Source organism: Cyrtonyx montezumae, unplaced genomic scaffold (assembly GCF_038088225.1).
Source record: "Cyrtonyx montezumae isolate F1298 unplaced genomic scaffold, pur_monq_1.0 scaffold_0, whole genome shotgun sequence".
Classification (NCBI taxonomy): Eukaryota; Metazoa; Chordata; class Aves; order Galliformes; family Odontophoridae; genus Cyrtonyx; species Cyrtonyx montezumae.
The window spans coordinates 25,954,336-25,978,782 of NW_027071824.1; the positions used below are offsets into that span (position 1 = coordinate 25,954,336).

General features: G+C 41.7%; 1 protein-coding gene across 1 annotated transcript; it reads right to left on the reverse strand.

The window, feature by feature from the left end:
* Positions 1–335: 335 nt before the first annotated feature.
* On the reverse strand, positions 336–24,447 carry ABCB10 (ATP binding cassette subfamily B member 10). The gene is made up of 13 exons (XM_065730329.1): positions 24,090–24,447; positions 14,780–14,980; positions 14,247–14,449; positions 13,059–13,193; positions 12,103–12,249; positions 11,252–11,387; positions 7,109–7,204; positions 3,332–3,541; positions 2,955–3,034; positions 1,856–2,036; positions 1,633–1,676; positions 1,441–1,475; positions 336–1,177 (listed from the first exon to the last, which is right to left on the reverse strand). The coding sequence occupies exons 1-13, from the start codon at positions 24,430–24,432 to the stop codon at positions 886–888; spliced, it is 2,103 nt and encodes a 700-aa protein (XP_065586401.1). The 5' UTR covers positions 24,433–24,447; the 3' UTR covers positions 336–885.

Consider the following 24,447-nt stretch of genomic DNA (forward strand, 5'->3'; position numbering starts at 1 on the left):
CTGCCAAACACACTTCCTGCAGTTGTTCAGATTAATGGAACGCTATTATAACAGATTTTTACTAATTGTACTTGAGAAAGTGACACAAGGTGGGGGGGCAACATCCAGGATTTCTATGAAATTTTAAGTAACAATAAACCCAAACTTGTACATGCCTTTAAAAGGACAACAACTCACATATGTAAAAGCACCACCTTTTGGACATCATCTTGTGACAGATATGAAACTAAAGCAGGGAAAACAGAAAAAGGGAAGAAAATGCATGCAAACCTTAGCTGAAAACATACACAGTATGAATTATACTTCCTTTGTTCTTATATGTAGAGTCAAGTTGTTCATATTTTCGGTAGCTTTCCTCCAACGTCAGTTTCTGTACTCAAAATACAAGCTCTCAATTCTCTATGCTAGCTGTAGGTGGTGACCATCATTAAGTTCTTATTTCAGAGCAAACAGAATCTGAAACGTGCATTTTTCAAATTCCAGCACTTTAAGATTAGCAACAGACGTGGAAGCAAAAGTTCCTCGAAAAGGGAAGAGACAATGAAGGGAAAATGATCAGACTGTCACTTGATTCCCCTTACAATACTGATTTACTTGAGAATACAACACATCGTCATACAGCGCGTTACAGCAAACACTGTTCTAAATGGTCTCAGTTAACGTGATGCAAAGCACAAAAATCTATCCTCTGCAATTGTCTAAATGTAATAGACATTTTAAAAACTCGCAGTAATTATTAAAAAGCTTTCAATACAAAGTTTAAACACATTTAAGTTTCAAAAGGATATTTTGTACATTTTGGAAAAATATAACATTTACTTTACATTACCAAAACATAAGTTACATTCTTCATAGTTTGTAAGCTTCCATCGTTCATACATTCCATCATACATTTTCTTTTAATAGATTATTTTCTCTGGATTTTATGTCTAATGCAAAAGCATCACTGTTCTGGAGAAAAGCTTGTTTCTGCATCAGTTTCCTGAAAAGTCCATTTGGATTTGCAAGGAGGTCCTCGTGTTTTCCACATTCAAGAATTTTGCCCTGGCCAAGGACTGCAACACAATCAGCATTCTGAATAGTAGACAGACGGTGAGCAATGATTAAGACCGTCCTCCCTTCCATCAGCCGGTCCAGAGCTTCCTGCACTAGATACTCATTTTCAGCATCCAAAGCACTAATAAGAAATGAGAAGCGGAAGGGGCAGAGTGAAAAATTAATAGTGTTCCAGTTATCCTTCCACTTTACATAAACAAAGCTTTTAGCACAGGTCTCCCAGTCAACTGACGCATTCTGGAATTTTAAGTCTTTGTGGGCAGAGAAAAATAAGAGGCTACCTAGCTTGTCAAAGGGCATGCAGATACAGAAGAAAGAACTGAGTTTTGGGCGGTGTTCTACAGAGAGATCACAGATCACAAGTTTCTATTTATTTCCTCTTACCTTGTTGCTTCATCTAATAGAAGAATTTTGGGATTCTAAAGAAGAAAATAAAATTGGTTACAATTACAACGGGAAAAGATGTGAATATATCAAGAATACCATGTTCGTACAGCTTAGCAATCATTTCTTCAGAAGAACTGGGTGTCACTCTGATAATTAATGTACAAAGGCAGTACAAGGGTGCAGCCTTACCTTGAGCAGAGCTCGAGCTATTGCAATTCGCTGCTTCTGTCCACCTGGGGGGGAGAAAGTAAATTGAAATAGGAAAACACATAAGAAGTCCTTTTAAATAGAGGCCTGGGCTGAGCTGAATTAGGCATGTATGCACTAGGAGGGGATTGGAAGTGATGTTAAAAAATTCAATTCTGGCTTCACTTCAAAGCATCAAGATTTTAAGATGAAGTAACAAATGTACCTGAAAGTAGAATGCCTTTTTCTCCAACTACAGTGTCAAACCCTTTTGGAAAATCTCTGATAAAATGAGCAGCATTTGCTATTTCGGCAACTTTCTGAATCTCCTCTGCAGTCACAGTAGATGGATCCTCTGCACCATAAGCAATATTTTCAGCAATAGAACAGGAAAACAGAATTGGTTCCTAATAAGTTCAAGAACATAATTACAGATGTAACATGTCAGTTACAAGCAAGTATCATCTGTGCTTCAGAAAACATAAATTCCAATTACAAGACCCAGCATTAATCCATTGCAGATCCATATAAAAGAATGTATGTGCTAAAGTTAATTGAAATAGAAAAAGAAAAAAAAACAACCCAAATTCTCCTAATATCAAAAAGGGAGTCAAAATCAATTCAAAAATACATTTTTTAAACTGATAAAATGTATTTAAAATGACACTAGGAATTGAGAGATAACCGTTAAGAAAAAGCTATTCACCCAAACATCAGAACCTCCCTTCATACTTTAATACATCGTCATCTGAAGCAACAGTGAACCTACTCTTAATTATCTCTGCAAATTTTAACAGTATTCTGTGCATTTAGTTAAAGTAGAGCAGAGCACTGTCAGACAGGAGAAGTGATGTACAATGGGAAAACACCTGAAATGAGGGAAGTCTGGTCTTCCTACAATATAAGGAAGAAACATGCTGTAGTAGGAAATCTTGTACCAGTAACTCAAGCCAGACTCCACTCCTTCCAGTAACACAGGTGAATTATCTTCACCTGTGCTCCTGCGGCTGACTCAGTGCTCACCTCAGGTAATCCATCAGTGGTTCAGGCCATGATTCAACAGTTCCCATAGACCAGGAAACAATGCAGAGCACAAGTCATTTTTCATATGGCTGTGCAAAACGTGATCGTGCAGATACCATCAATACAAAATGTCATTGTTATGTTTTGCGTTACTTTCTTCAACAAATCATAGCAAACATCAGGGTACTCGTATCTATATAATTTACAACAGTGCTTCCCAGTCTCCATACACGCATTTTTCTTTTAAGCAAGTTGTTCAGAAAATTATTTCATTCACTTAGGACTTTTTTTTTCTTCCTTACCTGACTCACTGTTCCAATCTTCGTCCTGAACCACAGTGGATTTAACTGACGAATATCAAAGCCGTCAACAGTGATAGTACCTTAAAGTAAAGAAAAAGAGTAATCAAAGGTGTTCTGGCTTGTACTTAAGAGGCAGAAGAAATAGCTGAGAAAAAGGACCTCTGAGGAATCACATCCCAGGATGCTGTCAGGACCGATCAGAGATGCAAAGCAATGCAGGTAACACTACAAGGTAATCACATACCCCAGAGGGAAGCACACTCACACCAACTAGATTGTCCCATGAGGACCTCAGTGCAGGAACCTCAACTGTTTATAAGGTGTATCAGAGATGCAAAGAATCACTTGTCAAAATCAGAACAACATGCAAAACATACCTGCGATAGGATCGTACAGCCTTAGTAGAAGGGATACTATAGTTGACTTCCCTGTGCCACTTGAACCAACCAGAGCCATTACAGAGCCAGCTGGAATGGAAAGGCTGAAATCTTTGAAAATGGATGTTTCTGGACGTGTTGGATAAGCAAACTCAATGTCCTTGAATTCTAAAGCACCTCTGAATGTGTCTTTGCCTAATGTGATTCCCTCTATATGAGGAAATAAAACAGAAACATACAAATGGATGTTAAAATCAGCTCAGAACCTCCTTAACAGACAGTCAGTAGAAATTACATGTCTCAACATTAAACCTAGGGATAGTTAGAAGCCACAGTGCCACAACATTGGACCACAGAGGTTATGTTTCGGCCATGATTAAGTCAATGTGTTATACTGCTCAGTCCAGACTGCCATTTCAGCCTGCTTGCCAGCAATGAAGATTTGAGCTGCTACAGCAACAAGGATAATATGGAACAACTTCTGGTGTTTGTATCTAAAACAATTACCTGAATTTTTAAACATATTATAAGCAGAATGCTTTATCAGTTTGGAGCAATTAAATAAAATGACACAGTACTGAAGGCCAAAGTCCTGTTGCCATAGAACAGAAAAGATAAACACTGCAAATCACTTTCACTGTGCCACAAAAGTCACATGAAATGCCCTCCCTCCCCTTCAGAGGAGAGCAGATCGCTTGGAACTACCGTTTAAATCATTAACTTTTAAAAGCTTTCACTAGAACTAAACTGATAGATTTGTTAACAAATGGACATTTTAAAGACTTTTTTTTTTTTTTTTTTTGAAGTGGAAAATATATTGTAACAAGTTCAGGACCAGGGAGATCAATCAGAGGCAAAATACGCAGGCAACAGGTCATAGGAACTAAGGCTTCAGATTGTGAAATAGCACAGCAAGCCACTATGAATGATTGTCAAAATTAAATACAAGGAACTTCTTTCTGGAGCACAGCATTTGATATAAATAGTTTTCTCAGTATCAGAAGTATTTGCTGTTCATAGAGCAAACTGTTGATTTTGCTTCTCTTTTCCTCAAGCTTTCCTTCTCCAGGCTTTAGATTCTAATGGAAGTAGCACGGAAACAGTAAAGGCAAGAACATGCTATTTCAGGCTCCTTCCTTGATTTTAATCTATGGACATACACATAGCTTGTTAGGTAAAGCACAACAGCCTGTAAACTCCTCTTTGGGAAAAGAAACTGTATGCTAGCAACATAATTCTTAATACATCAAAGAACAAGTAATTGCTTATCTTTATTGTCAGATCCAGTTATTGCATAGTCTATAATGTTGCCTGAAACACTGAAATCTACTGCAATACAGGAAGTGTGGTACCACAAGTTCTTCCTCTACGTATTGCTCGTAAAAATATCTAAAAACTATATGCAGGACTGTGCTCATTTTGTGTTTGGATCCCAGAAGGTGGTAAAAAAAGACATCGCCATTTGTTCTTGATATATTTGTTGTCACCATTAAAAAAAAAATCATACAGTAGGAGTTCAGTGAAAATGAAACCTAAGTAATCGTGAGAGGAGGTGTTTCACAGGGGCTTGGACAGTAGTGAAATAGTCTCTTGGATAAAGAAAAAAAAAATTAAATCACATCCAAACGATGATGAAATCAACAATCACACTGGATCTACAAAGGACATAGCATCCTGCAGTGAGCATTAGATTGCCCGTCACGGTGTAAAGTTTATGCTAACTTCATAGATAAAGACAAAAGTATGTGGCTCCCCTTCATTATCCAGCTGGTAGTTATCTTTTGGACAGATGGCTTCTATTCTAAGTCTCTTATCTCCATCCGTGGAGACTATATTACTTTTTCCTGCTTATTTAGTGCCATACACATTGGAAAGTGTCTTATAGACATGTTTGCACCTGTGAAGAGAAATGAGACAAAAAGCCAGACTGTGCCTTAGGGTCAGCTGGATTAAAAACTACACTAATTCCAGTACTAGGAGACAGGAGCAAAATAAATAAATACGTGAAGTAGAGGACTTAAAAAATAACCCTCAGAATCAACCACTTCAAAGATAAAACTCCGTTCTCCGTGCCATAGCTCACTGAAAAAAATAATAAATAAGAACTCTATTAGGTCTGTTGAATGCTCTTCAATTCACACCAATATATCTTCTGTAAGTAACTCGCTGAACTACTTTTAAGACAGGCAAACGCTGTTTTTGTACAAAATATATTCAACACTGGAGGGCGCTGCCTGGCTTCCAAACAATGCAGCTGTAAATAGGGCTGCTGACAAAATTTTAAGTCGCGAAGTCAAAAGGGAGATTTGTGGATGGTGTTTGTGTATCTTCTTTTGGGGATTTGACAACTACGGGGACAAGCTACCCTTTATAAAAGCTAACACCTCTCAAAGGCAAGCAACCTTTTCCGTAAAACTACTGATAAAAATAGATGTGATTTCAGACACACAAATCTTAACTTCAGGCCTAAAGCAACCCATGAGAAAAATCAGACACAAATGACTGAATTGTCACAAAAATTTCCTGGTTTTCCTCTCGCTTCCATCAGTGTCAAACCTGATTAATCAAGTTCATTACCTCCCCTTCAAAACTCTTATTTATTTATTTTTCCCCATAGCTTAAAACACTGCATCTATATCAAAAGTATTATAAGCCTGTAACCAAGGCCAACATGACACACACCAGTCTAGCAGACTGCTCATGCACAGAGGCCCATAAGTCCCTTACCCATGGTGAATTAGGCAAGCTGTATACCACAATGGCTCCTTCCCCTTCTAAAGGCGTAAATGTGGGCAGTGCTACTGAGAGGAGAAGGGTGAAAATCATTCCAAAAGCCACACCTGCTGTACCAATACATCCTATATTCAACATCTTCCATCAGGAAACACTTCTTTACAGAATAGGCTCCCCAGGGAGGTGGCTGAATCTCCATCCCTGGATGTGTTTAAAAACCTTTTGGATGTGGTGCTCAGGACATGATTTAGCGGAGGGTTGTTAGAGTTAGGGTGGTATGGTTAGGTCGTGGTTGGACTCAATGATCTTTAAGGTCTTTTCCAACCTGAGTGGTTCTATGATTCTATGTCCTCCGAAAGATTCTCCCCCTCCGCTCCACCTTTTCCTTCCTTTCATTCCTGTCACATCTCAGTCCCTACTGATATATCAGAAGAGCTAAAAACTAAAATTGATATGTGCTGCTGAAACACCTCAAACTGTTTGTGCTTGCAAGTTAGATTTCAAATTGACACCTTACCAAAGAGCCATTTTTTCACTAGATCAGTGTGAGTTGTTTTGCGTAAACTTGAGATATTAATGTGAACTGCCTGCTTCTTTTTTCAGACTGCAGATTTCAGAGACGTTAGAAATGCACATGGCAAGTCTTGTAGTGAAAATATGAAATACAGCCATCTCTCATACAGAGCTCCTCCCTCTCCTTTTTCTTCCTTTAACTCTTAACTGTAAAGCTGATGCAAGAGAAAGTGGTGCTGACAATAAAGCAAGGAGCTATCAGTGAGGCGTGTCTTCAGTCAAATAACTTCCAAAGTTACGATATTTAAAGGTATGCCCTGAATTAATCAAAAAAGGAAAAAAAATAATTGAGCATCTAAAATTTCTGATTAAAGGAAATTTGTGTTTCAGAGTTAGTCAGAGTTAGGAAAAAGTTGAAGAGTTGCCACCATATCTAGGTTCTTTCTGGAAAGGTCACATTTAAGCAGTATCAACTTCTTTCAGAAGTGCAAAGAAAATCAATCTATGAACAATAACAAAACAAGGACCCACCATTAAATGGAAGTTGGGGCTTCCTCTCAATAAGTTCCCACAGACGTCCGCCAGCACCTAGGCCTTTCATTAATTCGGAATAGAAGGAACTTAGACCTAAGCAAAAAGAAGAAGTGTTATGCATCCATATCAAATGGAAGACATTAGTAGGCATAAGGTTGCATTGCACCAGCACCAAAGCGTCAGCTATGCATAGGGGATCTTGAACTCCAACATACTATCAGATTTGCTGATTTGAGTCCTATCTAGTGTCAGTTGAGAGCTCCCAATAACCCTTACCTTTATATCTGCAAAAAAATAATTCTGAAAAAAAAAAAAACAACCCAAGTGTATACATCTAAGCTTGTGTATCCTCAAAAGCAAAGCATGTCTTTTCTATTCATCTGTTAGCCTTAAACTTCAGAGAAACAGCTTTGCGTACAATCAGCTATTTTCAAAGGTTTTCAGCGAAGTAAAACACCAAATGCCCTTCAATGTCAGACATTTTACTAAATGATCTTAAAGGTCCCTTCCAAGCAAAACCATTCTGTGATTCTATACAGGCTGAGTCAGTCACAGGAGACGGGGGGCACAAACCGCAAGGCTGAACTGCCTGTGCCTATGTAGAGAACTGAAAACATAAAGAAATATGACTCCCAGGTCTGCATGCTTCAAACATTACTGGGAAAAGCAAAAGTTAAGGACAAGGTGTGCATGTAGTAGTGGGCCACAGCTCTTCACAGCTGTGTGAATCATCTTGGAGCTGGCTGGACTAAAGGGTTTTCCAGCTGAAATAAACACATAAACCAGCCTAGAACCAAAATTGAGTAAGATGTAAATATAAAATGCTTCAGTTGTTGATTTTTTTTGTGTGTACTTCAAAATAGAATTAACCAATTTCAGAATCCCTGAATACCAACAGAATAAACTCATACAGAATAAAGCACCTTGGCCTCAAAATGCATATAGCGTAAAGAGTGATTTCAGGAGGACAGAAAATCCAGGGTAACCTAAAACAAGCTTACTGGTTTATTCTTGCAGAGCAACAAATCCAGCACAAAGTACAGATAGGGTTTTTCATCTTCCACGTTATTGTGTAAGACGGTCTGAAAGCTGGCAGTACAAGGCACAAACCACAGCCAGAAGCTGTCTGCTTGACAGAAAAAGCCAAACCTTCTGCAGCTTACTGCCCAGCACAGAGGCAGAAGGTATCACTCCCACGTAGCCCCCCTTGAGACTGAGACACACGTTAGCAAATCCATAATCATTCATAAACAAGACTGTATAATATAGACAGCAAATACTAATTAGAACATGTTTTTAATTTGCTCAACTTGTCTTCAATTTTTGGTAGAGGACACTTTCAGCAAACTTCTGTAAACAGAACACAATGGAGCAAACAAATAGAGGCAGTGTTCCAGATTACACAATGAACTCCAGAGCTCACTGCATGTATGTACAACTCCTGTATGTACTCAGGACAACATATACTGAGCTGACAAAGTGATCGGCGGATTTCTATGGTTTTAGGTGTTGAGGAAGGCAGGCACCTTGCAGCAATACACCTTTACTTCAGAGTCCACATGAGCTCTGTGCAGAACTACAGTCCTCAATAAACTTAAGCAGAACTTTAAAATATATTTTTACTGCAAATAAATAACTGGTTTGGGTGTTTCTAATATTATTTTTCATTTATTTAATATTATTTTTCCCCATGTTTCCAAAACCTGTCTGTTGACCAAGCGTAAATGATTCAAAGACGACAGATTTTTGGTGGTTGGAACGGGTTTCCACTGGGGCTCTGACAGCCAAGGAAGCAGGTTTTGTGAATTTTGTCCTCAGGCACATCTTTGTACTTCCCACAATAACAGGCTTTGTCACCACTTTAAAGAGTACCGATGAGCTGCATCGCTTTGCCAATCTATCAGAAGCAACAGACTCGTTTTTAAAGAACCCTTTCAACCAGTAATCAAGATTCAAAGTACCTTATCTTTATTTTTGCCTGTATGCAATAGCGAAGGAACGGGGACGTCCGGGACGGGGTGCATAATGCACCCCCTGTGATTCAAGCAGAGACGGTCAGAGATCTTCTCCTCCATCTGAACTGCCACAAGTCCATGGGGCCAGATGGGATCCACCCAAGGGTGCTGAGGGAGCTAGCAGAGGTGATTGCCGAGCCACTTTCTGCCATCTATCAGCATTCCTGGTTATCTGGAGAGGTCCCACAAGATTGGAGGCTTGCCGATGTGACTCCCATCTTCAAGAAAGGCCGTAAGGAAGACCCGGGGAACTACAGGCCTGTCAGCCTGACCTCGGTATCAGGGAAAGTTATGGAACAGATGATATTGAGGGAGATCACACGACACGTGCATGACAATAAAGGGATCAGACCCAGCCAGCACGGGTTCACCAGGGGCAGGTCGTGCTTGTCCAACCTCATCTCCTTCTATGACTGGGTGACCAGACAGGTAGATGAGGGAAAGGCTGTTGATGTAGTCTACCTGGACTTCAGCAAGGCCTTTGACACGGTCTCCCACAGTATTCTCCTAAGGAAACTGGCAGCCCGTGGTGTGGACAGGTTCACTCTTCTCTGGGTGGAGAACTGGCTGGAGGGCCGTGCCCAGAGGGTAGTGGTTAATGGAGTTAAGTCCAGCTGGCGTCCTGTAACGAGTGGTGTCCCCCAAGGGTCAGTTTTGGGGCCCATCTTGTTTAATATCTTTATTGATGACCTAGATGAGGGAATTGAGTGTACCCTCAGTAAGTTTGCAGATGACACAAAGCTGGGAGGATGTGTCAAACTGCCTGAGGGTAAGGAGGCCCTTCAGAGGGATTTGGATAGGCTGAACAGTTGGGCTGAGCAAAATGGGATGAGGTTCAATAAGACCAAATGCCGGGTCCTGCACTTTGGCCACAATAACCCCATGCAATGCTATAGGCTTGGGGCAGAATGGCTTGAAGAATGTAGAGAGGAAAAGGACCTGGGGGTGTTGGTTGATGCTCGGCTCAACATGAGCCGGCAGTGTGCCCAGGTGGCTAAGAAGGCCAACAGCATCCTGGCCTGTATTAGAAATAGTGTAGCCAGCAGGAGCAGGGAGGTGATCATCCCCCTGTACTCAGCTTTGGTACGGCCGCACCTCGAGTACTGTGTTCAGTTTTGGGCCCCTCACTACAAGAAGGACATTGAGGCCCTGGAGCGTGTTCAGAGAAGGGCAACAAAACTGGTGAGGGGCCTGGAGCACAAGTCTTATGAGGAGCGGCTGAGGGAGCTGGGATTGTTTAGTCTGGAGAAGAGGAGGCTCAGAGGAGACCTTATTGCACTCTACCACTTCCTGAAGGGGGGTTGTGGTGAGGAGGGGGTAGGCCTCTTCTCCCTGATAAGTAATGACAGGACGAGAGGGAATGGCCACAAGTTGCGCCAGGGAAGATTTAGATTAGACCTCAGGAAGCATTTCTTTTCTGAAAGAGTGGTCAGGCACTGGAATGGCCTGCCTAGAGAGGTGGTTGAGGCACCATCCCTAGCGCTGTTCAAGAAGCGTCTAGATGAGGTGCTAAAGGACTTAATTTAGTAGTTGGGTAGAGATAGTGATAGGAGGATGGTTGGACTAGATGATCTTATAGGTCCTTTCCAACCTTATGAACTTATGAACTTATGAACTTATGAAGGCTGCTCTCTCAAAAAAGACGAACAGTCTGTTTCTGGGCCAGTAGATTACTGAGTCTGAGCTTCAAGAAGAGGGCAGTAAGGCATAACAAAAGGTTAGCACCAGAGTGTAGTGTTCTGCTGGCGTTTTATTTAATCTTCCAGCTCATGACACTCTTTATACCAATTTACCACTGAATTCTACATGCCTTTCTAACTTGACTACCTTTAAAGACAGAAACACATATTAAAAAAATTAAAAAAACAACAACAAAACAGCCCAAAACCACAATATTATTTCTTTGTATAATGTGCCAAATATTTTAATTTAGATCCAAAGAATATTAGAGCAATACTTATCTGACACATATCCACACTGAAAAAAATATATATATCATTTCCTGGGAAGAGAATTTGGAAAAGACTTTTCAAGAACGCCAGATTGTTTAAGAACTACTTCCCTCATACCTCCATACTGACTGTAATGCTTTGAAGTGAACAAAATCTAATTCTTTATTCCGTACCTCCTATGCTTATTCCAACCCAGAAGGCATACATCAGGAATGAAGAGAGTTCACCAACTGTCATATAAGCGTTGCCCATCAGTAATCCTCCTTTGTATAAGACTGAGAGGACAATTAAGTTTCCAGAAAGGCCAGTCTAAGGAAAAAAAAAAAAAAAGGAAAAATCAGACTGGCCACATACAGGAAATACTGTTTCAGAATTGTCCTTCTACTGACAGAGTTATCTACGATTTTAGAGGACTGAGTTAAATCTGAGCAAAATCAAGCCAAGCCAAAAGCCATACAGACATCTAATAACCCTGCACTATGCCATCCAATAAGTGTAGGAAGAGCAAGGAACCCTCCCCCCCTTTTTTTTAATCCTCCTTTCCTGAAATGGAAAGGAATGCCTAATTCAAGAACAGTTGATAGACTGTGGGTAGGCTGAAGTTTTAACTGTTAAAAAAAATTCAGTGCAAACTGTTATGGACAAACACAATCCCACTCCAGTCCATACTTCCTTTGCATGGCTGCTTGTCTCATCAGGAAGCCAAACATGAAAAACACCAAGTGTAGGAAAGGATTTCCTCTGGTTTAGCTCCCTGAGCAGGAGGTATGGGCTTAGATAGATAGTACAAAGAAAGGTGTGAGGAAGAAAGAGAGGCTTAAACTGACTTTATCATACCAGTTCATCTTGAGGTGCAGTTTCACACCAATTTAGACTGATTTAAGTACAATCTTCCCACAGATTTACGTTGGTTCAATTTACACTCGATTCATTTATTTGCAGATTTAAAAGTATCCTCGTGAATTTTATAATAACTGACACCTGGAATAGCACGGTTGGTTTCCTTTCATCGAAGCATACTTACTGCTCCAAAGAAGCCTGCCCGAGCTAGTGCCTCTTTTTTAGCCAACTGTAGCACATAATCAACTTTGTTCGTGTATTTCTCCATTTCAGCCACTTCTTGCCCAAAAGCTCGAACTGTTCTTATGTTTCCAATACGCTCTTCAGCTAACTAGATTAAAGCAGAAAAGGAAACAAATACACATAGTCATGCCATTTTCAATGTTCCTGCTGTAGATCATTTGAAAGTCAAACCGATATTACTATGCTAATCTCCAAATACATTCCTTTGAATACCACTGAAAAATTTTCATTCCCTCCTCCTGACTTGTTTCTTTTTTTTTTTTTTAATTTTATTATGCTAATTTTATTTTGCACGCCCAGGCAGTTTAAAGACAGAACTTCAAGACTAGCTTGACTTCAGTGTTAGCAGAGAATGAAAAGGATGAAAACAGGGTTTCCAAAAAATCTTTATTTGATGTGAACAGTGAGCGTCTGAAATTACTATTCACAGGAACTTGCAACGGGGAAGGGAAAAATAAAGAATTTGAATGACATTTCCCCAACTTCAGTTTAAGAGGAAAAGATCATTGTATCACTATTTATCTCCTAGCACTTTTATAATATTTCACTGCTCTCAGCAAACACAATTAAGTCCCTTTTACAACATCGCCCCTGGAAACAAAAATTACTCCTATTTTCCTCTCAAAAATCTAAGTACGTACACTGAGATGCCCAGAAACTTTTATATATATATATATGTATGTATGTATGTAGAAAAAATTATAGCCTCAAACATTAAGAAGATGAAGACAAGTCAGTGATTACTTTCAGAGGTCAACTCACTAATTAAGTTTTCTTAAAAAAAAAAGTCTATCTAGAATGCTTCTAACGGGTTCAAATTCTGTAACTTTAGAAACAGTAACCTAAATACATTAGAGCAACTCTGAAGTTAGCTAGAAGGGTCTGCTGCAACATTACCTGTGTTGCTTCTGCAAGAGAATCTTGGGTTGTTTTAGTAAGTTTCCGCAAATATCTTCCATAAATCACAGCAAGGACAGCCAAGGGTGGCACAATGCTCAGAACAAATGCAGCAAGGCTAGGAGACACAACAAACTAGAAGAAAAAGGAATGTGTCAGGGGCTTATGTCCAGATGAAAAATAACCCACTGGAATACCAAATTGCAACTTCCCTTGACTGAGTTTTCTGAAATCAGTAAGATTGTAATTTAGTGCTGCCATACTTTCATTTATCATCTTTTATTTCTTCCAGACAGAACTTTGGAGCCATAATTGTTATCAGTGACAAAGTATTAAAACTTGAAAGCTTCATAGTGGGAACTGTTACCAGTTTCTAATAAAATCAGTCTTGGAAGATTATTTTTTTTCCCATTCCTTGAAAGATAAAAGTATGGTAAATTCATTTAAGGTAATTACCAGCATGTCTTCTCTTGGATAAATGTATCAAACTTCATGGAAACCACCAAGTGAAGTCAGATTTTTTGTAAATCAACTGACTGCTGGGGAATATTAACTGATGCACTGCACCAAAACCTTCACTCACACATTTCCTACCTAAATACAGCACTAAGTGACATGGTTTAGTAATTAGAAGGTTGCTGTTTGGATTTAGTGATCTTGAAGGCATTTTCCAAGTTAGGTGGTTCTAGGACTCTATGCTATGTTTCTATAGTCTTTATCAATGAAATTACTACCATCTGTAAAAATCTTGAGCAGTAAGTTCACAGCTTGTTCTCTTTGCTCACCTCAGCTTTACCCTGAATCAATGAGCTTTAATGACCTTTATATCAGGCCCATCACATCTTCATATTCTACCAATAATCACTGGAACACTGTCACCAATTTAATTACATTCAGTGAGAATAGAGTTAAATTATGTGCCTACTATATTTCATTTGATAAATTAGGGAAGCAAGAGCAGTTCATTTCAAACCTTCATTCTCCATATTATGGCTTGTGAATAAACATTGAGTGGCCACAGCCACATCATCTATTGCAACCAGTGCATAATGAAAATTGTAGCTGTTAACAACCCGTGAAATTTACTTGAATCCAAGAGAACACACACTTTGCGGTCTGAACCACATTCCCTGAACTGAAAAAAAAAAAAAGATGTAGCTACAAGAAGCAAGGGTCAGACTGCCATACCATCATTCCAACCCCCACAGATGCCTGAGCTCCTGCTCGGAGCCCATCAGAAAGGTTTTCAGTCAATGAACGGCCCAAGAGTGCTGTATCTGAAGATAAGCGGTTTATCAGCTCTCCTGTTCTGGTCTTGTCAAAGAAGGCAGTTTCTTGCTTCAGAATAGAAGAGAACATGGTCGTTCTCAAACGTTTCACAATTCTTTGACCTGTCAGAAACAGAAGGCAGTCAAGCATGGCATATAACACGTTACACACACCTACAATGCAAAAATCACTCACTGTACAGCACTGAACAGTTAACATTACAGTTACACCATACCACAGGAGCACAAGCACTGAGAGATCACACAACAGTAAATAAAAATGAACAATTATTCAGATTGCTTCTCTTTGCACAGTTAATTTATCTTTGATCCGGAAAGGAATTCTACTGATTCCAAGAGGTTTTCTCAGCCAGTGCCAAGACTTTATTTCACAGCACCAGATATGTCTCTGTGAAAAAAAACAGACTCTCAGGTCTGCTTTTTTGTTTTTACCTGCAGTCTGCATGAGGTAGACACGAGTAGCATTAGCAGCAGCACCACACAGAAAGATTCCACTCAGCAAGGCACACAGGCTGGACAGGCTGTCAGAGAAGTCGTTGCTGGGATTTGTGTAAATGACGTCGATCACTTTCCCAAGAAAGAAAGGGGCTGACATGGTAATGACACTGGAAACTGTCAGAAAGCCAACGGCAGCTGCAAAGTAACAAGAAGGCGAGAAAAAAGAAGTCTGAATTTGCAAGATCATTAATAGCACATACGAAATATTTTTTCACTTGAAATTTCTATTAAGCTTGTGAGCATGAGTACTAAATGACGCTTGTTTAGGTCATGTTCTGAATGGAATATTTTAAGTTGCTGTATAAATTACCCTAGGCAAGGTACACATTAAAATTCTGAAAGTCTCTGCATCCAAGCACAGTTCTGAAATCGTTTGTTTCATCTAACATTTCCCTTCACACTTGACAAAGTTTCCTTTCCACAGATGTCATCCTTAGAAAGCATAACTATCAGTAAGTTTTCCATATCCCTCACACAATCTTTCACTCCTGTTTGGTTTGTTTTTCATTACTTGTGCTTTCTGCCATAATAAGGCTTCCAGCTGTTGGTTTCTGAAATAGTAATGGACTGAAGTAAAGGTCCAATGTGAGAACCATCTAAAGCAAGCAATTTTACCTGCAAGAAAAATATTATATATATATATATGATTTACTCTTGATGGGCAAAATTGTGTATGATTGTTTTGTTTAACTCTTCTCTATTGCTGTCTGAAAGCAACAGCTAAGTACAAACAGAACTGCTTGCTAAGGAGCAGTGCTCATCATCAAGGTTTGAATTCCTGTTGCAAGATCGCTTTGGTAGCTCTGTTTCACACAGCATGAACTGCGCCGGACCAAGACTGAGCTTTATGAACTTTCCTCTGCAAAGAGATTTCCTGAGCCAAGAACACAACTTGATCCTGAGAAGGCAACCCAAGCCTGAAAGGCTGAGAACTAGAAACCTCCTCTTGTTCAAAAACTGAACAAACCTGATATGAAAACCACTGAACCACAACAAACAATGCCATTTATACAGCATAATTTTCAAACAGACAGCTCTGCACTGAAAGCAACCATTCATAGAAACTCTTGCAGATAACGTCTTTCAAAGCAAAAAAGGTACTCTACTGCAAATCCAAGAGTCATCTGAGTTTTCCTTCAATTATCCTGAGCTTCTCGTATTGCTTTTATTAAGATGTGAGAGCAGCTGTACACTGCTGTAGAGCAGTACACCCAGCATCTGTCACAGATGGTGTGACATCCCTTATCACCTCTGTGCACACATGTGGAAAGCTTTGCTTCAGTTTTCCTTTAAGCAAAAATACAGCTGTGCATTTATAATGAAGAATTCAAGGCATGAAGAAACACATATCCACCACCACCTGAAGCACACACACTAACCGCTGTCCCCGGATGGTTCTGCACACTGCTAGGCCACCGTGTCCAACCTACCACACACAGTTCTTATTCACGAGCTGCACATGGTCGTTCAGTTGTGTTACACTCAGGCTATCAAGTGCATTAAAGGACTCGGAGCTTTCATTTGAAGCTACAGAAATTGCATGGAGCCAGAGTAGAAAGCGTAACATTTCCTGCTACAAACCTAATCACAGCCAAATCTCATAAACACATTGTTTAGTAGATAGAACTTCATACAAGCAAGTGACCTCATTAACAGACTGGCTGCAGAGGTGTATTCAGGCCACGAAGCAGCAGGGAAGAGTCTAACAAATCTAGCTTTTCCTGTCAAGAAAAGCTGGTCCGTGAGACAGCGGGAGATAGCCAAAAACACTGCTTTTGTGGGCACAGCACAGTGTTGCAGTTTGGCATTTATGAGTCCTGTCCCCTTCTCAGTTATGGATGGAACTGGACAACTACATAAAACAAACATTCAGCAAAGTAAGAGGAGTGTACAGCTAAAAGTCCCATCTGTCTGTCCAGTGGTACAGCAATCCTGTCCCGGATTCACCATCCTCTCTTCCTCACTTAACCTAGCATGGATTTCACTGTAATTACCTCCAACAGCCTTAGCTGGAATAAAAGTCAATGCCAGTATGTAATGCAAACTGCAGGCTGCTAAGCTACTTAGATATTAGTCAGTGAGTTGATAATAATACACAGGAACAATGCAGTCCTGAAAATCAAGGCTCATATCATTCAGACTGCTAATTTTCCCCCTTAAGCAGTATACACGTCTACGGTAATTTAATCACAAATCACAAGTAAATGAGGCTCCATAATTGAAACTCTCACTTTGATTATAACAGCAGAACAACTGCAAAATTGCACAGATGTCAAGCTGCTGAGCTGCTGCTGATTAATTAAAGAAAGAGGACTCGGCAAACACTCCTATCTCCGTGCACAAAGAAGAGCTGTCACTGTGATAAGCAGCTGAAGGGAGGAGCACGAGGTGCTCAGCGAGCAGATAGGAAGGCACTTTGGTGCCACTGAGGGTTGTCACTGACAGAAAAAAAGGTCAGGGTGAACTTTCTAGTGTTCATTTCACACGGCCTGCTCTGTTACCCAGAAGATTACACCTAACAAAAGAGTGCATTTTGCAAGCTACACACATATACGTACATATATAGAGTGTAAACCAGTTTTGCAGGCTATGAGATGAAAAGAAAACACAAAGCAAATCAATGCACGTTATAAAAGCAGGGTTACACCACACAGACAACAGAAGTGAAGACGAGGTAACCCTGCCCCAGCAGCAACAGAGAACCCTGCTGGAAAATCTCAGCAAACATTCTGCTTGTCTGCCTGCACAGAAGCCCAGACTGCTGTGCACACCAAGCTGTGCCTTCATAGCCACAGTGATCAGCACGCTCTCTTGTAAGGCTGGAGAGGGCTTGCTTTCTAACTGTGGACCTGCAACTGCATTTTGTAGCAGATTCACTCTTGGCACAGAGGATTGGCCACCAATTGCTAAACTAGGACACATTGACAATCAGTAATCAGGCAGAACTATCAGAGACCTCTCTTGAGAACAGGAACGAGGTGACTCCAAAGGGTCATAATACCAATTTTCTGCATGCAAAACGACCACCATGAGTGCTATGAACATTTCTGATCTTGCTGGTCCTCGCCAGAGCATCGCTCTCACCCCATGCACTACACAGAAGCACCTAGCACTTCCCTTTCAGAAAGGTTATAGATGTTACCTCCCAGAATCTTTCACGCATCTTAATAGTTTCATTTGAACACTGGGGCTGGCAGGTCAGAGCTTTGGGTTTGTGATTTACCACAGGCTCATTTGGAGTGATAAATTACATCTACTGCGAAGCATGTGCACGGGGATAAGGCTACACAATTATTATTTTACAGCAGAAAGACATGCTGATAAGTTCCATACTTGTTGTTTAGGTGAAATCCATTTCTGTTTGCCAAGTCCTGGCCCACAAGGAGTTTGTTGTGAATTATACAGAGAGGCTGAACAGCTCTTATCAACACCACCAAGAGGCTGCTCTGAAAAGAAGTGTTTCAAGATGGAATTTTCCTCCAGTAGGCACTGGGAGTACTTGAAGATTTTATGCATAGTTCTAGGTGAGGTATGACTGGAGTGGTTTATTTTTTATGTTAAATTCATACATGCTATCTGGGCTGCATCTAGTATTGTGCTAGAACAACCTTTTAGAGATCTTAGATTATTAGAATGAGTGTAACGCTGCTCTCAGAAAGACAAGCGTGTTCCTGACAGCACTGTCGTGTACTGCATCCCTAGGGCACTCTGGAGAGCTGCTAGCTCTTTTTGTGGGGGTGTGTTAACATGCAGGGTCAGTCAGTAGGCTGAATCTTGCACGTTACTATCCTCTGCAATTAGCATGGCTTTTAGAATTTGTTTTTTTATAGGAGGATTCTATAGATAGTTTCATCTTGTTACTGCATCTGTGTGGGTATTTTGTTGGTTTGTTTTGTGTTCTGTTCAGGTTTCCAAATGACAAAAAGATTTTTTTTTTCCTTCGGTACAGCAACAACAGCATTGTAGTACAACTTAAAATATCTCCAAGGCAGCTCATGAGAAGACTGGTATACTCATCTGACTGACCAAGGTCATACAACAATTTTGAGAAGTTGTCAGAGGAAATTGTGGTGGGACAGAATTAGACAAGAGACAGACAAAACCTCTGAGGTAGCATCTCAGGAGCAAGACCTGGAGGGTACAGCAAGGCAGCAGCACCAGACTGAGCCCCGAAGCATCAGCTTGTGGCATCCCTTGTGCTCAGAACATTTCATCGACGTAACTTAGAGAAGTTTACTATCTTGAAGAAGGCCTGCTTTTTGAGTTATGAGGCGTTCAGGATTCATAGAAATTGTCCTCAGTAGTTCCTCACTGAGGCTCCTATGATCAAGGACTGACCTACCAGGAATCCTTTGCTATGCAGCAGCCAGGATGAAAAGAAGCCACTGCAGAGTGGGCTGCAGAGGGTTCACCAGAGGAGCTTTCAGAGAAGATATTTACAGAGGGAAGTGACCTTCCACACAGAGTGGTTTGAGGAAGTCCACGCTAGGAAGGAGCAAGTGAGTCCACTGCTCTGCACAGCAGGGGAGGAAGAGGCAGCAAGGCACACCGACTGACTGAAGGCCAGAGCAGGGCTGTGCAAAACCTCTGCCTGACAGCAACAATGGAAGCTGGGCTCAAACCCACTGTGAGGAAGTACCTTGCTTTCTCTCAAGAATTACAGAATCGCTGTTTTACCATTTGTTATTATCAACACAAATGCTGGTCTTTTCTGATGCTCAAAAAGAGCCTGTCACAAGCTGGCCTGTTTAAGAACCCATAGAAAATGTTCTCTCTTAAATTTTTCTGCCATTGTGGGAAAACCTTTGGAACTCACTGACCAAACATAAAATGCAATCTGCCTGGGAGGAAGGAGGTTAGGAAAAATTCATTCTTCTATCCAAACCCATTTTAAAAGGATGCCTCATATACCTGGGCCTGAATCCTCAAAATGTTTTCCCTGGACTATTACTTTAGGACAGCTGATCAGTCTGTATTTACAGATAAGCAGAGACACAGACCTTACACCAAAGAGGAGGAAAGCGTTAGTAAATTATCTGCATTTATCACTCTATGCTAAAATAGCATAAACTTCTAATCATGGACTCGTGGTGTTTCATCAGTCTTTAAAAACCAGACTGCCTTCCAATGACAAAGTATTTAAAAGCTGCTATTATATTTTTACGTGCTATTGATCGCCCTTGGTCATAAAAATCAGCCAACCTTCCAAACACCAGGTTTTGAAAAACAACCAAATAACTCCAGGTTTGCTGCAGAAGTACAATTTCTTTTTTTTTTTTTTCTTTACTTTTAAAATGCAAGCACTCAACTTGCTCCTTCTCACCCAGTACAGAAGTCTTTTTATCAGACCAACCTAGCCATTTTCCTTCTATCTTTATGATTTACTTAACCAGATGTCGCAGTAAAAAAAAACTCCCCAGAGAAATCAAATTCTAAGCCCCAAGGTGATCATAGTGGTCTACAGTTGCCATTACTGCAACATGGTCACAATATACATCCTCTGACAGTTCACAGAGGGAAGGGGAAGGGGTTCTTTACTACTCCAATCAAAGGAGCTAGTAAATTATTAAGATGGTTTCTGAACCGCTTTACAAAGAACACACCTAAAAGCTTCAGGTAGTCTTGGATACAATACTTTGCACCTCATTTTTTTTCTTAAATTGTCTTTCTATAAGAATTGGTTTATACAGTTATTTATTCCTTATTAAAAACAACAAAAGAAAATTCTACAGCAACTCAAGGATTTCTCATTCAAGAAAGTGCATCACCTGGCACAACTTCAAAGTACAGAAAAATCACATTATGAACAAGGCAGCATTCTTCTAATGTCACAGCAATCCTAAAGCACAGGGAAAACATTATCTCAAAGGATGCTCAAAGTTCTAAATTTAAACTAAAGGAATAGCATTTCTTGCACATCTTAAGAGAAGACCTGAATACAACCCCAATTTTCTTACTCAACTCAGCCTGCAGTAAGAGTCACACAGAGGAAAAGGGCACACTTTGCAGTTGGATTAAACATTTCAAAGTTTCTCATGCTTACTCTGCAATTGAATAGAACTATTGTTGACGTGGACTGTGGTTTGGATGAAGCGCAACGAACAGATTCTCACAGGGAGAAACAAGGAAGCGGGAAAAAATATAAAGGATCATTTTGAAAAGGCATTTTTGTGGCCTTCCACAAGCACTGTGATCTTGTAACTTCAGCAGTGGCTATATCCTATTCCTTGGGAATTAAGTTTAATTTTACAGTTTACCTGACTTGGCTGTACAACATCAGCCAAAGAATTCCTAAAACGATTCACCCCCTTTGTTAAATCTGGGAGGTATTACAGAACTTAAAAACCTCAGAATTCCACTGCAAAAGAACACAGTTACTACCAGAGTGAATTCCCACTGTAATATTTACTCATCTTTTTAGCACTGTTAATAAGAACTATGAAATGTAATGCACATGTCCCACTGAAGCTGTACCTGGCTCTAGGAGTAATGGAGGATGAAAGAGCACATTACAACTATTTATTTATTTCTGACACTGTGATGTTTGGTACATCCACAGACTCTGGAGGGGTCAGCACCTTGTGTGAGGAAAGTGAGCAGTGGCTGATGTGTGTTAGTGCATAACAGCTCCTTGGCAGAGCACACCACTGCTTCCTGAGCCATCAGGGAACAAAGAGTCAAGAGTAAAAAAAGATGCGAATATCTCCTTCAGTGCCAACTGGAGCAGGTCACCTTCACCTTTGTATCAGCACCTCACCAGCTGCTCCGCTGCCCCCTGCACCAACATAGCTGATGGCAAGTTGAACACAAGCCAGCTGTGAGCCCTGGCAGCCCAAAGGGCCAACCATACCCTGGGGTGCAGCAGGCCCAGCTCTGCCAGCAGGCGAGGGGAAGGGCTGTCCCGCTCTGCTCTGCACTGTGCTGCCTCACCTCCAGTGCTGGCTTTGGTTTGGGTGCCACAGGATAAAAAGGATGTAAAACTATGAGAGAATATCCAAAGGAAGGCTAAAAGATGGTGAGGGCTCTGGAGGGCAAGGTGTATGAGGAGCAGCTGAGGTCCCTTGGTTTGCTCAGCGCTGAGCAGAGGAGCTGAGGGAGGCCTGATGGCGGCTGCAGCTCTCCCAGGGAGCGGAGGGGCAGCGCTGAGCTCTGCTCTGTGTGACAGCCACAGGGCCCGAGGGAACGGCGTGGAGCTGTGTCAGGGGAGGGGCAGGTGCTGCATCAGAGGGTGGTGGGCATGGAACAGGCTGCACAGGGCAGTGGGTGCAGCTCCAAGTGCAGAATTCAAGCTGTGGTTGGACACTGCTCTCAGACAGAGGGTTTGGATTTGGGGTGGTGCTGTGTGGAGCCAGGCGCCATGATCCTTGCGGCCTTCTTCCAACTTACAATATCATGTGATTCTATGAACAGTGTCTTGCACAAGCCATTCAACCTCAGAGATGATCATCCACACTTGGGTCCCTCAGCCTTCCCTGACATCAACTCCATCATCACTGACCGTGAATTACAGAATACAATTACAATGCTCAAAACATCATGAGCCCTACTACGTGGTGTAACAGAAGAGGAGCACTGCTCCACAAGGGGTACTGCCACACACCTGTGTTGCCAGCTACAGCCCATACAAAACACAGAAGATCTAGGAAAGCTAAGCCAGCCTGCAGAACAAAACCTCACCAAGTAATCCTCTTCAAAGAACCCACCACATTGGTTTGCCTGGTTAACACGTGCTTGAAGATGAAATTAAATGTTTCACCCTAAATTCACTGTCTCCTACAGTGATACTTCTAACTCTTTCTTCCAGAAAAGAAGTAACACAGATGCTGAGTTTGTAAGGACTAGTTTTTCAAGTGCAAAAGAAACAAAAGACAGAATTTAAACACATTTAGATACAGGGGCAGGTGTGATTTCCTTACAATCACCTACAAGGGCATGTCTACATGTATTTTTTATTCCCGTGCTCTATAATAACCCAAGGTATCTTTCATGTTGGCGTTTCCATCCTCAGATTTAATTACAACTTAACATCAGTTTTGCCTTAAGTAGGATGTCACTGAGGATGAAAGATCTGGCATAAATGCCCTTATCTTCCAGAACTAAAACCAATGTTAAGAAGTAATTACTACATTTGCATGTTTTTTCTCCATTCTCATAATTTGCAATCAAGTTAATTAAAAAAAAAAACACAGAAAAAACAACCACAAACATGCCATTTTGTTACCTTTAAAGAGAAAATTGCAGGCACCTGATTTTTAGTAACTGATAGTCAGTTTACTTAAAAACATCAGCAGACAGCACAGGTGAAGGGTACTTAGGACTATTTTCAAATATAATTGCAAACTACTGTACTTAACTGTAAATTAAGTTCTCAGTTAGATAGCAGCCTCCGAATCCCCAGATCCTTCCTTAAAACAACTGCAATTTCTGGAGTATTTCACGGGAAAACATCAAAAAACTAGCAGGCAATCCCTCTGATCAGATGCTCAGTTCTTCACCACAATCTGAGCAGACTGAACATCAGTGCCTGTCAAGGGGCTTTCAATTTTAACCTATAACACCGAACAGAAAGCAATCCAAGACTGACGCTTTACTCAACTCCACACCTTTATTCCCTCCCCTCAGCCTTTCCCATTCATCTTCCCCTGCTTTTACTATGCAAGCACAAGACAGCTGCATAAAGCAGGAGTTGACGGTAAAAAAACACTTTTTTTCAACAGAAATTCATTTGGATCCAAACTGTTTTGTCCACGTGTCAATAACGTGTGAAGTCCTGCGATCATCCACTATGAATAAGAACTTGCACAAAAGTAGCTCGTATTTCTCAACGCCACCTCCTCACTCGAGCCAGCCTACCCCACCTCCCCTCCCTTGCTCCAGGGACAAGATTCACCCACAAATCAAGCTTTTGCCAAGTCCGATAGGCCCAAAGATGACACAAGACATCTTTGTCACCTGCTGTCCACCGATTCAGGTGACTTTAGAAAAAGCAAGCCAGCAAACAAATAACGATTTGATAGCTTTTCTTCTAAGCAAGCTGCCTTAGAAGAGAGCACCGAACAGGCACAAAGGCGGGAAGAAGCAGCAGCAGTCAAGTTCCCGAACTTCCCAAACTTCTACCTTCGAGCAGGAGCCCGGGGCTGGGGTATGAGCCCGACGCTCCCCGCAAGGCCTCCCGCGCCCGACCTCGGGCTGCGCTCGGCCCCACCGCCCCTCGCCCGCTCCGCCGAAGCCCCGCGGCCGGTACCTGTCAGTCTCCAGCGCTCGGGCCGCGCCAGGGCCAGCAGCCTGCCGGCCTGGAAGCGCGGCGGCCCGCCGGCAGCTCCCTGCGGCGGTGCCGGGGCGGGCGGCGGCGCCGGCTCGGGGCTGGCGGCGGCGCTGCTGAGGGCGCGCGGAGCGGTGCCCGCCGCCCCGGGCGGGAGGAGGGGAAGGCGGCAGAGCGGCGGCCGGAGCAGCGCCCCGCACCTGTCGGCCGTACGCGGCGGGGCGCGGAGCCCGGCGGGCCCACAGACTGCCCGGGCCCAGGGGGGCGGCACCGCGCGATGCAGCAGCGGCAGCAGCCAAGGCAGGCGCGGCGCGTAGCCCGCCATGCGGCCGCGGAGCTG

Coding starts and splice junctions, on each gene's coding strand:
- ABCB10 (XM_065730329.1), bottom strand. CDS start 24,432: ATGGCGGGCTACGCGCCGCGCCTGCCTTGGCTGCTGCCGCTGCTGCAT. Junction 14,450..14,779: donor CTACCTCATGCAGACTGCAG/GTAAAAACAAAA, acceptor TGTTTCTGACAG/GTCAAAGAATTGTGAAACGT. Junction 3,035..3,331: donor GCTGTACGATCCTATCGCAG/GTATGTTTTGCA, acceptor CTTTACTTTAAG/GTACTATCACTGTTGACGGC.